The 14,212-nt window shown below is 50.8% G+C and overlaps 1 protein-coding gene across 4 annotated transcripts in view; it reads right to left on the bottom strand.

The window, feature by feature from the left end:
* Bpifb1 (BPI fold containing family B, member 1) overlaps window positions 1-13,184 on the bottom strand; it is a 33,439-nt gene extending 20,255 nt beyond the window's left edge. Inside the window, exons 1-2 of one of the 4 annotated variants that reach the window (XM_087653920.1) lie at window positions 13,038-13,184; window positions 495-642 (exon numbers count right to left, since the gene is read on the bottom strand). In XM_087653920.1, the coding sequence (XP_087510046.1) occupies window positions 495-606 (112 nt within the window). In that variant the 5' untranslated portion in view covers window positions 607-642; window positions 13,038-13,184. 4 annotated transcript variants of the gene reach the window in all.
* Window positions 13,185-14,212: the final 1,028 nt, after the last annotated feature.

Genomic DNA, 14,212 nt, shown 5'->3' with positions numbered 1-14,212 from the left:
CACTTATCAATGCCTGGGTGGAAGATGCTGCCATATGTCCTCTAGCACACAGGACTGTGTCCCATGGCAGAAATGAGCCAGGGAGAAGGCTGCCTAGAGAGCCTGGGATTCTTCTTAGTTCTTGTGGTATTGGGAGTTCCCGTTGGCCCAGGGAGAAAGGCCTTCCCATGTGCTTACAGAAAGTAAGCTTAGGTCCAGGACCAGGCCTAGGGTCATGGATCTGGAGTAACAAACCCTTGGGTGGGACTGAAGCCACCCGATTCTGTCCACTGGTAGGTCTTAGGGATAATATTATTTGAGGACATCTGGTATCATGGGCTCTTGAGATCATACCACCCCAGACCTTCATACCTCAGCCACTACTTGTCTCACTCAAGCCTGGGGCTCCACCCCTGCCTGGTAGTTTCCTTTGATGAAGAATTCCCTTCCTTTATGGAGGACTGCTCCATTTGCCCTTGCTCTATGGTGCTGAGGCCTGGGGTCTCATGACTTACGCTTCTTGATGACTTCTGGGCCAAGGTTGAGCACTGCAGGAGGATAGAGGTTAGCTTGGACCAGTGTGGCTCCCAGCAGGAGGCTGACGATCCATGGGTTGGTCATCTTCATGGCTGTTGATGAGAAGTAGGTGGCAGGTAGTAGGGCCTGTGGTAAACACAAGGGTCCTGATAGCTGGACAGAGGGGCCTGTGGGAGGCACATAATGCCTGGTATCCTGGGGCACAGTGTCCAGGAGAGACATTCAGGGCAGTAGGTAAGAGCCAAGACTTAGCCGAACATTCTCGAATCATCGACTAAAGCACAGATATTTCTGTGCTTTGGGGTTCTCCTCTGGCCAGTGGGCACGATGAAGCATCACTTCACAGAGTCTCTGGGATTAACAATATCTAGAAATCATTCAGTGTGTTGCCTTTCCCACAAGAAGAACTTGGCAGACAGCCATTTCCTTGCAGAAAACCCACAAGGATCTCCAGAAGGCTGGCTCCAGTTCGTCCACAGCCTCTCAAAGGTCATTCATTCACTCTGCAGTTACGTATGAAGACCCACAGCTGGGCTCTGTGCTGGGTGTAGGACCACAGTCAGGAGCAGGCAGCAAGGTACTCCCTCTCAGAATGCACAGCCTAGAGCAACCCTCCTTTTTTTTTGTTATGGGTCTTTTATTTATTTATTTTTAAAGGTTTATTTATTTTATGTATACACTGTAGCTGTCTTTATGCACACCAGAAGAGGGTGTCTGATCCTATGACCATGTGGTTGCTGGGAATTGAACTCAGGACCTCAGGAAGAGCACTCAGTGCTCTTAACCTCTGAGCCATCTCTCCAGCCCCTCAACCCTCCTTTTGAGCATGCTTAAAGCAGCCATTTCTTGTCCCATTTCTTTTCTTAGCCATGATAGTTTCTGGGAGAAGTGCTGTGGTGCTGTGGTGTCTGTCCCTTGACAACTTGTTACTCTCCACAGGGCAGAGAGGCTACACCTTCAGCCCTGGTCAGTCTTCCTCCCCAAACTCCTTACACAGAGCTGAAGATTTCTGCAGACTGTCTCGTTTAGAGAAAAGGGAGACATGGCCCTTGGGACCCATGTGCCCTTGCCTGCCCCAGAATGTGGGTGTCTTGTCACCAAAGACTAATGTGTCTGTTGTGGAATGAGACACTGTTGTCAAATCAGAGTTCTTGACCAGGCTGTGAACTCTGGGAGGGAGAACCTTCTGGCTGCTCATGACTGTCTCTACACCCAGCACAGAGCCTGGCTGTGGTGCTTCATACGGAATTGCCGAGTGAATGAATGACCTCTGAGGGGCTGTGGGCAAACTGGAACCAGCCGTCTGGAGATCCCTACAAAGGTGCACAATCCCCATCAGTGAGTGTCAGCAACTTGAAGGGGATGTGTTGTGGGTCTGGGAGTCAGAGATACTCCAGTAGGAGATCTTCTATGGCTGGCTTGGTGATTGGGTGAGGGACTTAACCTTTTGGAGCCCATGAGCGGCTGGCTAACGGGAGATGATAGCACCTGGGAGGGGAGTTGTGAGGGTAAATGGATCTGCGACTTGATGTTACTCATGAATGCTATTGAGCCTACCAATGAGGACTGTGATTACTGATCCTGGGATCTGAGGAAGTCATACTACAATTAAAGCCAGAGGGCAGAGCTGACAGCTTGCATTGGTTGACAAGGCAGTTATGCCATCAAATGGTGTCTTTATCTTCCAAATCCTTTGGACCCCTTCTGCCCCCTTCTCCTGCCCCCTGCTCAGTCTCCTGATTAGAGGGGTTCTGAGCCCAGAACTTGTAGCATTGCCTCTTCTGGGAGATACTGTCACCCTCATATCCCAGCCTGTGACCATCCACCCTTTGTTCCCCATCTCCTGCCCTCTTCATGGACCCACTTTATGGTCCTCAGTCCCTGCTCTGTTTACAGACCCTCACATGGTCCTTAGCCTCTGTCTTTGTCATGGACTCACTACGTGGCCCTCAACCCATGCCTTCTTTATAGACCCACTATGTGGTCCCTAGTCTCTGTTCTCATCATGGACCCACTATGTAGTCCTCAACCCCTTCCATTTTCATGCCTTTTGCTCCTCTCCAGCATCCACTCAGCTTTGCGTCTTTCACACTATCTCTTCCATGAAGGCTTCTCTGATTTTTCTCTGGTCCTGGGCCTTCCTTAAACACAGTAATCACATAATGGCCACTTGGGAGTTCTTTGAGGGCTGCTTCTCTTTGTCCCCAGCAACAGCTCAGCATATGCAGACACTGCACGGCCACTCTGTGCAGTGGTTTGAAGTCCGTACACTGGGACTGGAAAAGACCTACCTGTCTTACGCTTCAATCTTTGTTCATGGCTTTTGGATGAGAATCCAAAGCATCCAGCACCTCCCTTCCTCTCTTGATCCCCAGAAACCAAAGCTGACAGGGGTGTTATCAGGCTCAGTTCTCGCCCAGCAGTTTGGCTAATCTCAGCGAGTCTTCTCTGTGAGGAACCTTCCTGACTGTCCAGGCCTCTAGACCCTTCTCCTGTTTTACCTGAATGTGCTGGAGTCCTGGGTCTGCCTGCTCCTCTCCTCGGTGGTGAGTTTGGAGACCCAGCCTTATATCTTGCATCCAGACTTGGGCAGGCCACCTTGAGCATGTGGGCCAAGACCTCAGGCTGGGCCGAGGTCTCCAAGGTAAATATTTGTAGCTCTTAGTGAACCAAAGCCCTTCCTGGAAGCAGTCTGGGAGCTCTAGCTTCCTGAGGTTTGGAGAAAGGAGGGTCTAAGCTGGCTGGAGGGACAGAGGGAGCACTGGGACATATGGTAAGCATACAGCAAGCCTTAAAAGGACTCCCTGCATCCCGGGAAATCACTGTCACAGGACTATGTAGTGGTCTTTGCAATCTCTACAGCCAGAAAGGTGAGGCTCCGCAGAGGACAGGAAGGCAGTTCAGTTCAATATGACTCTGTAGCCCTCGTTGGTTCAAACTTCTGAAGTCTGACCCAAGTAGGTCATTTTAGGCATATTTAAGCACAGCACAGCACAATTTGGTGAAAACTTGTTTGATGAAAATGAAATCAGTTTCACATCCACAAAAAAGGCATATGTAAGCCTCCCTGAGGGACAAAGTAAGCTAAATGAAGACCAGTCACGACTGCGTTAGAACTCTTCTAAGGTCCTTAGAGAGAGCTTCTATAGATTGACTGAGGGTCTCGGGGAGGAGCTGGGTCTGCAAAGTCTCTGGCCACACAGATAGAGCTAGTAAATATGTCCTCTCCAGGCCTTTTGGGTGGATTATAGGCTATGTGTTTGACATTAGTTCCCCTAGTGTCTATCTGTGAGCACAGGGACCTCCACGCCTCGTACAGGACCACAATGAGCATGGAACAGCCACAGTGAACGAACGTCTCAGACACAGCTGACATCACCCTATGTTTTCCATCAGTTAGGCTGATGGGTATCCTCCTCAGGCATGGTCAGCCGGTCATCCTGCTATTAGCAAGGAGGAGCCAGTCTCCACAGTCAGCAAACAGAAGAGCCAGGGGTCCAAGCAGAAATCTGGCTTCAAAAGCCATCTGGGGTCATTTCCACAGCATGGTAGATACAGGATGTGTGCTAGGGGTCGAAGCGGGTTCAAGCCCTGTCTTCACCTTATCCACTCGAAGTGACTTGGGACTCTGAGCCTCTCAGTGTCCATATGTGAAATGCGTACACATGGGCAATCTCAAGCTCCTCTGTCTTACAGGGCACCTAGCTGAGGACATTGCCTACTCAGAGGAACGCTCAGTAGCAGTGTGTTTGGGGCTGTTGTCACTGTTACTGCTTACAACAGGATGAGGTTTGTAGAGAAGTGACTAGACAGTTCAGGCAGGGCAACCCCCTGGAAGCGAGGGAGGCACAGCCTTGCCCATCACACCCACTTCCATGCAGCAAGGACATGCAAGGATGTGGTGACATCTCTACTCACTGATTTCTTTAAGAGAATAGGCATGCATCCCCCTCCCCCACCACGCTACTTCTTTGCTATGCTTCCCTGGGCAAGGCGCTTCACCTCTCACCTCCTTGGTACAATGGCAGTTCATGGTAGTGCTGTCTACCAGGCTGAGCTGTGGGCCATATGTCCTTGTCACAGGTCATTTTGTGACCTGAGCTGCTTCATTGACACCACCGGGAAGGCAGTGGGTGTTTGTGGAGGTAAAGAAAAATGAGTGATGGACCATGGGCCCAGGGACAAGAGTGAACTGGCCAGAGGGGCCCTGGCCACCCCTGCCTGGACACAGGCTGGTCCCACTTAGCCATGCAGTGCCAGATGGGAATTAACAACTCTGCCTTTTCCAGGATCATCGGAGGCTGAGAGATTTGTTCAAGGTCACAGGACCAGGAGAGTCAGGGAGAGGCCTTGAGCCCACTCACCTAGTGAAGGCCACACACTCCTGACCACTCTGCCCTGGTGGGTCCTGGTTAACATTAGGGTCAGTAGGGATATTGATGTGACCTTTGGACACGTGTCTTGGCTTCTATCTGGAAGTGGTAAACTGTGGATTAGGGCTAAGAGATCCATTGTTTAAGTCTTGTCCCCATCTGTATGATGATGAGAGAGGGGCAGTGTTCCTGAGGTTAAACAGTCTCTGGCTGGTCATGGAGGAGAGTGTGGTTTGCATCCTGCCGTGTCTGGAACACTCAACAGACCCTGAACACCCAAGGCAAGCTGCTGCAGAGCCAGGAGGGCTCCCGGAAGGACCCTGCCAGTGCCTCAGGCACATGTGCAGAGACACACGCCCGTTTGGTTCCTCAGCTGCCATGCCTGCTGCCCACAGACAATGTCCCTCTGTAGGGTGGTAGAGCTGGTGCCAAGGCCAGTGCCCACATCTGCTCCGGCTTCCTGCCTTTCAGCTCAGTCCATTCAGGGTTGAACAGGCATCACCGGACCCCTTGGGTTGTGTGCCTGGTCCCATGTGGCCTTGCACCTTTTCCTCTGGCCTCGTTTCTCTCAGGCCCTCACACTCTGGTGTGCATTCCCTTCCTGGAACTCCTCACACCTCACAAAAGCTCCTCTTGGGCCTGGAGAGATAGCTCAGTGGTTAAGAGCACTGGCTGCTCTTATAGAGGACTTGGGCTCGAGTCCCAGCATCCACATTTGTACCTGCAGTTCCAGGAAAGCCAACACCCTCTCCTGGCCTTTCTGTGCACCATACACATACTTGGTTCAAAGATGTGCATGCAGGCAAAACGCCCATATACATAAAATAACAAAAATAAAAATATAATAATAATAATAATAAATAATAATAATAAAAGCTCCTCTGTGGTGGTAGCCAGAGGGAAACCTTGGAGTTTGGAAAATGGCATTCACCCTCTCCTGTGCCTGAGTTGTGGTCTCTGCTCCCTTCGGAGGAGAAAATGCTTACATCCTCACCCCCTGAATGGGCAACTCTACCACCATTACAAAGCTACTCTCACCAGACACCTTCAGGACCCAATCCAGAAGGGAACAGCTCCCCGGCTTGATCCCTGTCATCTCAACCCTCTGGTGGGTCCTCAAAGCCCACACTACAATCCTGAGGTATGTTCCCTGTGCCTGACATGTCTTTTGTCCCTCCATTATTCCTTATTCCTTCGTGTTTTTAAAAGTTATGTATTTATTTGGTGTGTGTGTGTGTGTGTATGTGAGCATGTATGTTTTGTGTGTCACACATGCACATGCATGTACACACACACACACACTCACACACACACACACACACACACACACACACACACACACACACACACACACACACACACCACCAGAGGTTGATGCCAGGCGTCCACCTCTGTTGCTAGACCTCTGTGGCTCACTATCTCATTATTTTCTCTTGGAAAAGATTTTTTTAACAGTTTTTATTTATGTGTCTGCATCTGTGTGAGTGTATGCCCTGTGTATGGAGGTGCTCACAGAGGCCAGAAGAGGACATCCATTCCCTTAGAGCTGTAGCTGCTGGCAGTTATAAGTCACCTGGTGTGGGTGCTGGGAACCAAACTCAGGTCTTTGGGAAGACCAGCAAGTGCTCTAACCACTGAGCCACCTCTCCAGCGCTGGGTCCATCCTAGTTTTTGAGACACAATCTCTCACTGAACCTGGAGCTCATTGATTCAAGTAGACTGACTGGTCAGCGAGTCCACAGAGCCTGTCTGTCTGGCCCTGGCCTGTTTTGGGGTCAAGCACATGCTGCTGTCCCAGACTTTTATATGGGTCCAGGGATCTAAACTCAGGTCCCCATGTTTACTGCAACAGAACTTTATGCACTGAGCCATCTCTCTGCTTCCTCCCTTCCGCTGTTCTTATACAGTTCGTCCCCTCTTGGTCTCTGTGTCTTCACGATAAGTCTCTTTCACCAAAGGTCCACTCTGCCCAGCAACCATTGGCCCTCTGTCCAACTTGCCAAAGCTTGCAGTGCTTTTGCATAAGAACCAAGCTCTGTAAGACCCAGCTATTGGCTGCTTATCTAAGTCCTCTTTCCGTACTAGTTTGCCCTACTTTCCTTTCATTCCCACCCCAGGGCTTTTGCACATGCCGTGCCTTCTCCCAGGCTGCTGTCTTTCATCTGCCAGGTTTCAGCTTCTCTCTTTGGAGAGGCCTTTGCTTGTCACCTGGGGAGAGCAGGGAGCTCTGGCTACACACAGGGGGGTGTTCACACTAGAATTTGCTGAAAACTCAAGCGTGCTAGGCCCTGCAACTCCACAGATGCTTTGCAACAAGGAGACGGGCAGGCCACAGTGCAGGGGTGTGGGGGTCAGGGTGGGGTTCCGTCATGCAGGAGCCCTGATCCAGTTAGAGTACTGAGCACTATCAGATGTGGGCAGGGTATCGTGGAGGCATTCCCTTCATTCCTATCTCACACTCTTCCCCTCAACCTCTCCTCCCTCCCTTTCTCTTTTTGGACAAGGGTTTCCTATGTTTTTCAGGCTGGATTTGAACTTTCCATTTTCCTGTCTCTGCCTCCCAGGTGCTGATATTACAAGCATGCACCACACGTCCATCTCTGTGAAGGCGTTTCTTAAGGGACAGCGCTGGTCTCCCAGAAAGAAACAGGGTTCTAGAGGGAGAGGGCTCTCCCAAGATCACTTAGGATCTTGAGGCTATGTTCCTGAAGTGAGATGTACAAAGGGCTGAGTTCTGTTCATGTGAATGAGCTGCAGTTATGGTGGGCAGAATGACATGTTTGGGAAGTCACTGCTGTGGATGGCATCCAGGCTGGTGTGGTCACAGCAGGACAGGCTCTTTGCTTGCTAGAGGTCATGGTTTGGGGAGGAGATGAATTGACACCAGGAAGGCAGGGACTGAGGAGGGCCAGGGACGGCTGGAGAGGATGGTTCAGTGGGCAGGGTGGGCAGCAGGCAGCTCTGCCTTGAACCGGTTAAGGCTTGGGATGCTCAGCAGAGAGGCTTAGAAAAATTTCCAGAGTGCCACTAAGGCCCAGCGTAAAGCACATCCATCCACAGAGAGCAAGGATACCTTGCACAGCCGGGACACACTTTTCTTCCCTCTTCTCCACCTCTCAGATGGTGGAGAATGGTGGTCCTCACCACTCTCAGATGGTGAGCAGGGTTCTAGCCACTAGCCATCTAAGGCAGATGGGTTAGGGCTGAGGAGAGACGCCATGTCATGTCAAAGCTGGTTGTCCCTGTGCAGCAAGAGGCACAGTGGAAAAGACCACCAACCTCTCCTCTGCAGACCATCAAGCAGTCCCAGGAAGAAGAGAATAGCATGTTGGGATCCCCTGTCCCAGATGGATCAGGGTCTTGGGGAAGAACAGTGACCTGCCTGAGTTCCCATGGCCCTAGAGCAGGGGCAGCTCTTCCTCACTCTGTCCTCTACTCTGCCACCCTGTTCCACCCTGTCCTGCTTCGATGTGGGCAGCCTTTCCGGAGAAGACTGTGGTTGCATAGAAACAGAGGGTGTGGGGAGGAGTGGCATGGTGGGATTGGTCAGCTGGAAACCAGCAGGATTTCCAATGGCTTCTTGCCTGGAAGAGGACAGAAGGAAAGCAAGAATTCAAGCTACTCTTGGCAGACTCAAGTCCTCTTGAGTACACACTAGCTCTTCTGGGTACCAATGGGGATTCACTATTGTACCAAGCCCCAGTCATGGTTGTCGATGTCCTAAGGGGTGTGGGTCCAGCAGGAAAGGATGTGACAGTTGACAGTTGACTAGCAATGTCTGCCAGGAGCAATCCAGAGGCCTTGTACTGCTGCCTCCTGCTTCCTCCCTGTTAAAGACCGTCCATTCTGGTAAAATCCTAGACACTTAGAAGTGGAAGGAGGAAAGTCTATATGACATGAAGTTTGCCACTGCCAGTGGGCTGATTTTGGATACGTTGTTCCTATCTCTGGCCTCAGTGTCCCCAAATGGAAACTAAAGATGTACCTTTTCCTGGCTGCTTTGCATAGGCCTGTCCATAGGAGAAGAGAGTCCACCCGATATTCAAGACAGGTAGGGCTGTTCCTCCTTCCCATGTGATAGGCTCAGCCCCTTGAGTCAGGGTTGGGGAATCAGGGCTCCGCTGAGGGAATGGTCAAATAGTTTGGGAACATGATTGTTAGGATGCTGCCTTCAGTGTGGTTACTGGTATTAGCCCCAAAGCAGGCCCAACGTAAATGTCCTGAAACAGGGGAATCTATTTAGTCCACAGCCACCAGGCAACTGTCACTAGACAACGCAGAAAGACTGAGGCAAGTGAAATTAACCTAGAGAATGTTCTGGAAGGATATGACCCCCTGAGATAACATCTAGTTACTTTTTTCCGCTTTCTTTTTGGTGATGTGATCCCAGGTGACTTTTATGATCTTGGTGATTTTAGGATTTAAACTTTTTTTCTTTTACATCATTGCATTCTTTTGGATCAGCCAATCACCACACTAAACAACTTGAAATGGAGTAGGAGGAGGCTGGCAGAGGCCAAGGCTGTGTAGCAAGGCCTCTCTTTCCCAGAGCCTGAGTCATAGCCCTGCCCACCCCAAGTTAGCTGGAAACTTTGCCACACCACCACTGATAAGTGCACAAATGCACAGTCACAACAGCCCGGAAATCCAGGTTCTGGAACATTCTGGGCATAATCCCTCTTTTGTAGGGCAGGAATAGACTAAATTAAATGCAAACAAACCATGGCTAAGCCAGGCTCAGTCCCAGCTCTGCCTGGAAATGAGGATCAGGGCCCCACCCTGACGGGGCTCATACCCAGGACCTGGCAGGTGCTTAGGTAGCCTCAGGTGCAGAGGTCACAGCAGGCAGTGGTGGGGCTCAGTGCTCTGAGTTCCTTCCCCATTGGCAGCTCTGGATCAGAGGAGGCTGGAGGTTGGAGGATGGAGGCTGGGTGCTTTTAGGACAGGACCTGGGACAGTGTGACATATGTGTCTGGTGCAAGGAGTCCAGGTCAAATGTGGCATGCTAGCATAAAGGTTGGCATGGGGAATGTTGTCAGAGTCTGAGAGTGTGGGACCCACAGGCAATGTGAGGACAGAAGCAACACACAGTGGAAGATCAAGTCTGACAGAGTTCTGCACTGTTCCAGGGTGTCACTGTCCCCGGAATTGCTGTTGAGGCCTCCAGAATAGGTGCACAGAGAGGAGACTAGTTAGATAGAGATATTGGGCTGGAGAGGGAACTAACCAAGAGGTGGGTACAGGGCAAGGGAGGCATTTCAAGTGAGGTCTCTCAGTAAGTCTGAGAGCTGTCTGAACCCCGTGGCAAGCATAGAGTGGACAGCACGGCTCTTCCCAGGGTGCTGCACCTGCACCAGAACCTCCCTGGGCAGGGGGACAACTGCCTCTTCTGACTCACCAAGTCATGCCTTGAGGACTGTTCTATCTGGAGCTCCAGCTCTCTTCAGGTCTCTCTCTGTTTCCGGTTTCTCCAAGTCTCTTTTTCCTCTCTCCCTCTCCCTCCTTCTCTCTCTCTCTCTCTCTCTCTCTCTCTCTCTCTTTCTCTCTCTCTCTCTCTCATACCCATTTGTCCTTGTCCTATCTCTCTCTATCTCTCTCTCCTCTTATTAGTTCCTTCCCTTCGCTCTTTCTCCCTCTCCCTGTGCATCTCTAGGTGCCACTGTTGAGGCTGGTAGAGCTGGAATCCTGTGGAAAGCAAGGTTATGGCACCTGGATAAAGCAGACCTCCTGATGTGGCCCTGGATGTGTGTCCTCTCCTCCCTGTGCTACAGTCTGGGGTTGGCAGGGCTCCGGACAGTCAGCTCTGTCTGACCTTGACTGAGTCGCACTTCCGAGGGATGGACCTGAAAAGCTCTGAGTGTTAGCTTAGAGCAGGGCCTAGGCCCAGGAAGTTTTTTTAAAGTTTATTTTGTTTTACCTACATGTACACCAACCACATGCATGTGCCTGACCCTGTGGAGTCCAGAAGATGGCATTGGACTTTTTGGAACTGGAGTTATCCATGGTTGTCAACCACCACATAGGCCCTAGTCCTCTAAATAGCTGAGCCATTTCTACAGCCCCAAAGGATGTTCAGCCTGAGCATCTCTGACATCACTGCTGCACTCACTGAGACTCCTGTCCATGTCCATGGCTGGATATAGGAAAACAGTGTTTGGAAAATCCAGGCTTCTGAGACTACTCCTTGTAGGTGTGTCTGTGCGTTGGGGGCTGAGGAGATGGGGCAACTCTGAGAGGAGGATGCTTCTGAGTAGATGGGTTTCTCAAATTGAGAAGAGCTCTGAGGTTAGCCTGCTTGGCTGTGGTGGAGATGGCTCCTCAGGGCAACCTCTTCCACTTTACTCCAGGACAGGACTCACCAGCAGCCCAGGGCAGGCCCAGGGAGATGGCTGCGGCCTGAGACTTCACCGTGTGGCCTTAGGGGTTCACCCCCAGCATCCTCCTGGAATTTCTGTTTCTTTAGAAATCCAGGGTGTGTGTGTGTGTGTGTGTGTGTGTGTGTGTGTGTAGAGATAGATAGATAGATAGATAGATAGAGAGAGAGAGAGAGAGAGAGAGAGAGAGAGAGAGAGAGAGAGAGAGATATCTAGCTAAGAGCTGAGCTGGCTAGCCATTAGATGTGTGAGCAGAGCTGAGTTCTGTACGCCTTGGACACAGCAGGGGACACATTCTTCTAGACCAAGGTTCTCCGGGCAAGATCACGTGAACTACAGACAAACTGATGTAAACCGCAGTGCTCCATATTTATAGTGTGTGACTGGAACCAAGAAGCAACTGGAGAGGCCATCATGGCATTATCTCTGAAGTTTTAGTCCCACTGAAAGTTGGATGGTCCCTCCACCCAACACACACACACAGACACACACACACACACAGACACACACACACACACACAGATACAGACACACACACACACACACAGACACACACACAGACACAGACACAGACACATACATACACAGACACACACACAGACACAGACACACACACAGACACACAGACACACACACACAGACACAGACACACACACACAGACACACACACACAGACACACACACACAGACACACACACACACACAGACACACACACAGACACACACACACACACACACACACACCCCTACCACTCTCCCTGCTCAACTTTGGGGAAGTGGGATGCCTAGCATGCAGAACAGACTGGCCCTGCCGTTTCTGAATGCTCAGCAGGCAGTGGCTGGTCCTGAGCCCGGTTTAGTTATAACTCTCATGGCACAGATGAAGTCCTAGTGTGGTGACTTATTCAAGGTCACACAGTGATGAAGCCAGGATTTGAACTCAAGTCTGTGTGACTTCAATCCTGGCCCTCTTGACCTTTTGCCAGTGTCGGCTGGGTACCCGTATTTAGCTGCCCACAACCTCCTCAGATGATCCTTTTTACCAATGGTTGAGACTCTTAATTGTTAACATTCGTTTTGACCTACAAAGCCACACTGCAAAGCTTGAATGAGCTCAATATTCTACTCGTAACTGGAAATCGTGTCTCACTTCCTAAAGTGGAGAATGCCACTTTCCATCAACCACAGGACCACAGCGATGCCAATGATGGTGACAACCAAGTTTGGGTGTTTAGGTGTGATGGCTGCTGTTTTCATGTGTGCAGCCCCACCCGACACAGGTATCTGGACACCTGTGGATGGGGTTTGGGCAAGCCCTTGCTAGACAGGCATGGGGCAGGAAGGAAATGGTTATTTAAGCTTCAATGCAAACAGAAGTGTGTTATTGACCTCTGGCAACCAACCCCTCCTTCACCTGGTGCTGGGGATTGAACCCGGAAGCCAGGCCTAAGCAAGAACCCCACCACTGAGCCACACTCTGGGCCCTTGCTTTGTCCTCTCCAAGGGAGGATTTAATGAATGGTTAGAGATGTGCTGGAAAGAACATGAGCACCACGTCCAGCTCTTCTCTGAGTTATCACCACAAGGACCGAGAGACTAGGAATGAAATCATTTGCTTACTGCCACTCGATGGTGCCAGAGTGCCACCTGACAGTGCCACGGTGCCACAATGCCATCGCGGCATAGATTCTAGAAAAGCCTCCCCAAGATATTGAGTGCCAGCAATGCACAGAGCACATCCCAAGTGCATGACACCCGGATTGCAGTCTCTCACCTTGGGGTGTCCAGGAGCAGAGCCTCTAAGACCCAAGCGAAGCAAATTCTCTCACCTCTGCACCTGTTCTGGGGCCTGGGCCCTCCTAGGGCTTTGAATACCTTGGTGTTTGCTTGGCCTGATGCCCTGGGGGCCAGCGGGGTGCACAGGGGAACCTCCCTCATGGCCCCCTTTATAGGGTTGGGTTCCTGTGCTAACATTTACTCATTCGGTCACCAGGTCATCCAGGAGAAGGAGGCACCAAGGGGTTCAACCCCTAGACAAAGGCAAGCCAAGTTCACCACCAAAATGTGGGGGACTGACCTTGATCCTGCCACTGCTCCCTCCAGTGTGCCCTCTCTTGTCTTCACCCCTCTTTATGCAGCTCTGATGCTCCTGACAGAGAAAGTCCCATTTCTTTGCAGAGTAGACCCGACTTCTGGTCATTTTTCCACCTTGTTTCTGTCACATCACAAATGGTGTCTCTGTCTACCTCTCCTCTCTACCTCTGCAGCTCAGGTCTTCCTCAGGTCCCCTAATTTATTCTTCATAGGCATCCCTGACTTCCACCCCACCTGCCATTTCTTGTCATTGTTACCACAGCCATCTTGCCTAACCCTGGTAACTTACTGTGAGAATTTCCCAAGAGTATATTGGGTGCTTTTGTGTCACCATGGATACCTGACTGCACTTGCTTTATTCTCTGACACCTGCCTATGGTACTGGTGGAGCGATTTCAAAGAAAGTTGCAAACGTCTGTGCCCTTTCCCTCGATACTCTGGTGGTGGAGTTCAATATTTGCTAACAGTCTAGTTTCAGCTCAGAGAGGGGCCACCATATAGTTCTCTTTGTTGAGTATCTGGGTTCAGCTGATACTAGTCACCTCTGACATCCTGGTGAGCTGGGGCTGGGGAAATCAAAGTCAGGCCCTAGCTCTGGAACTGGACATCACTCTTTGGACCTCAAAGCAACTGTTGACTGGAGGGGTTTAAACTCACAGTACAGATGGGGGGTATCAGCCTGATGAATTGCCTTTTCAAAGCTACCCAGATACAAAAGGAAGCCCGCAGGTATGAAGTATGACGTGAATGGACCCTGGGTGAGATCGCCACAATGCCTGACATGGCTGGTACCAAGTCTTAGACAAGAGAACATTCTGGAAACAATAAAACAGTCCTAGGGACTGCGTCGTCTGT

The sequence above is a fragment of the Rattus norvegicus genome, chromosome 3 (genome assembly GCF_021556685.1).
Source record: "Rattus norvegicus strain SHRSP/BbbUtx chromosome 3, alternate assembly SHRSP_T2T, whole genome shotgun sequence".
Lineage (NCBI taxonomy): Eukaryota > Metazoa > Chordata > Mammalia > Rodentia > Muridae > Rattus > Rattus norvegicus.
This window is presented reverse-complemented; position numbering and strand designations above follow the sequence as displayed.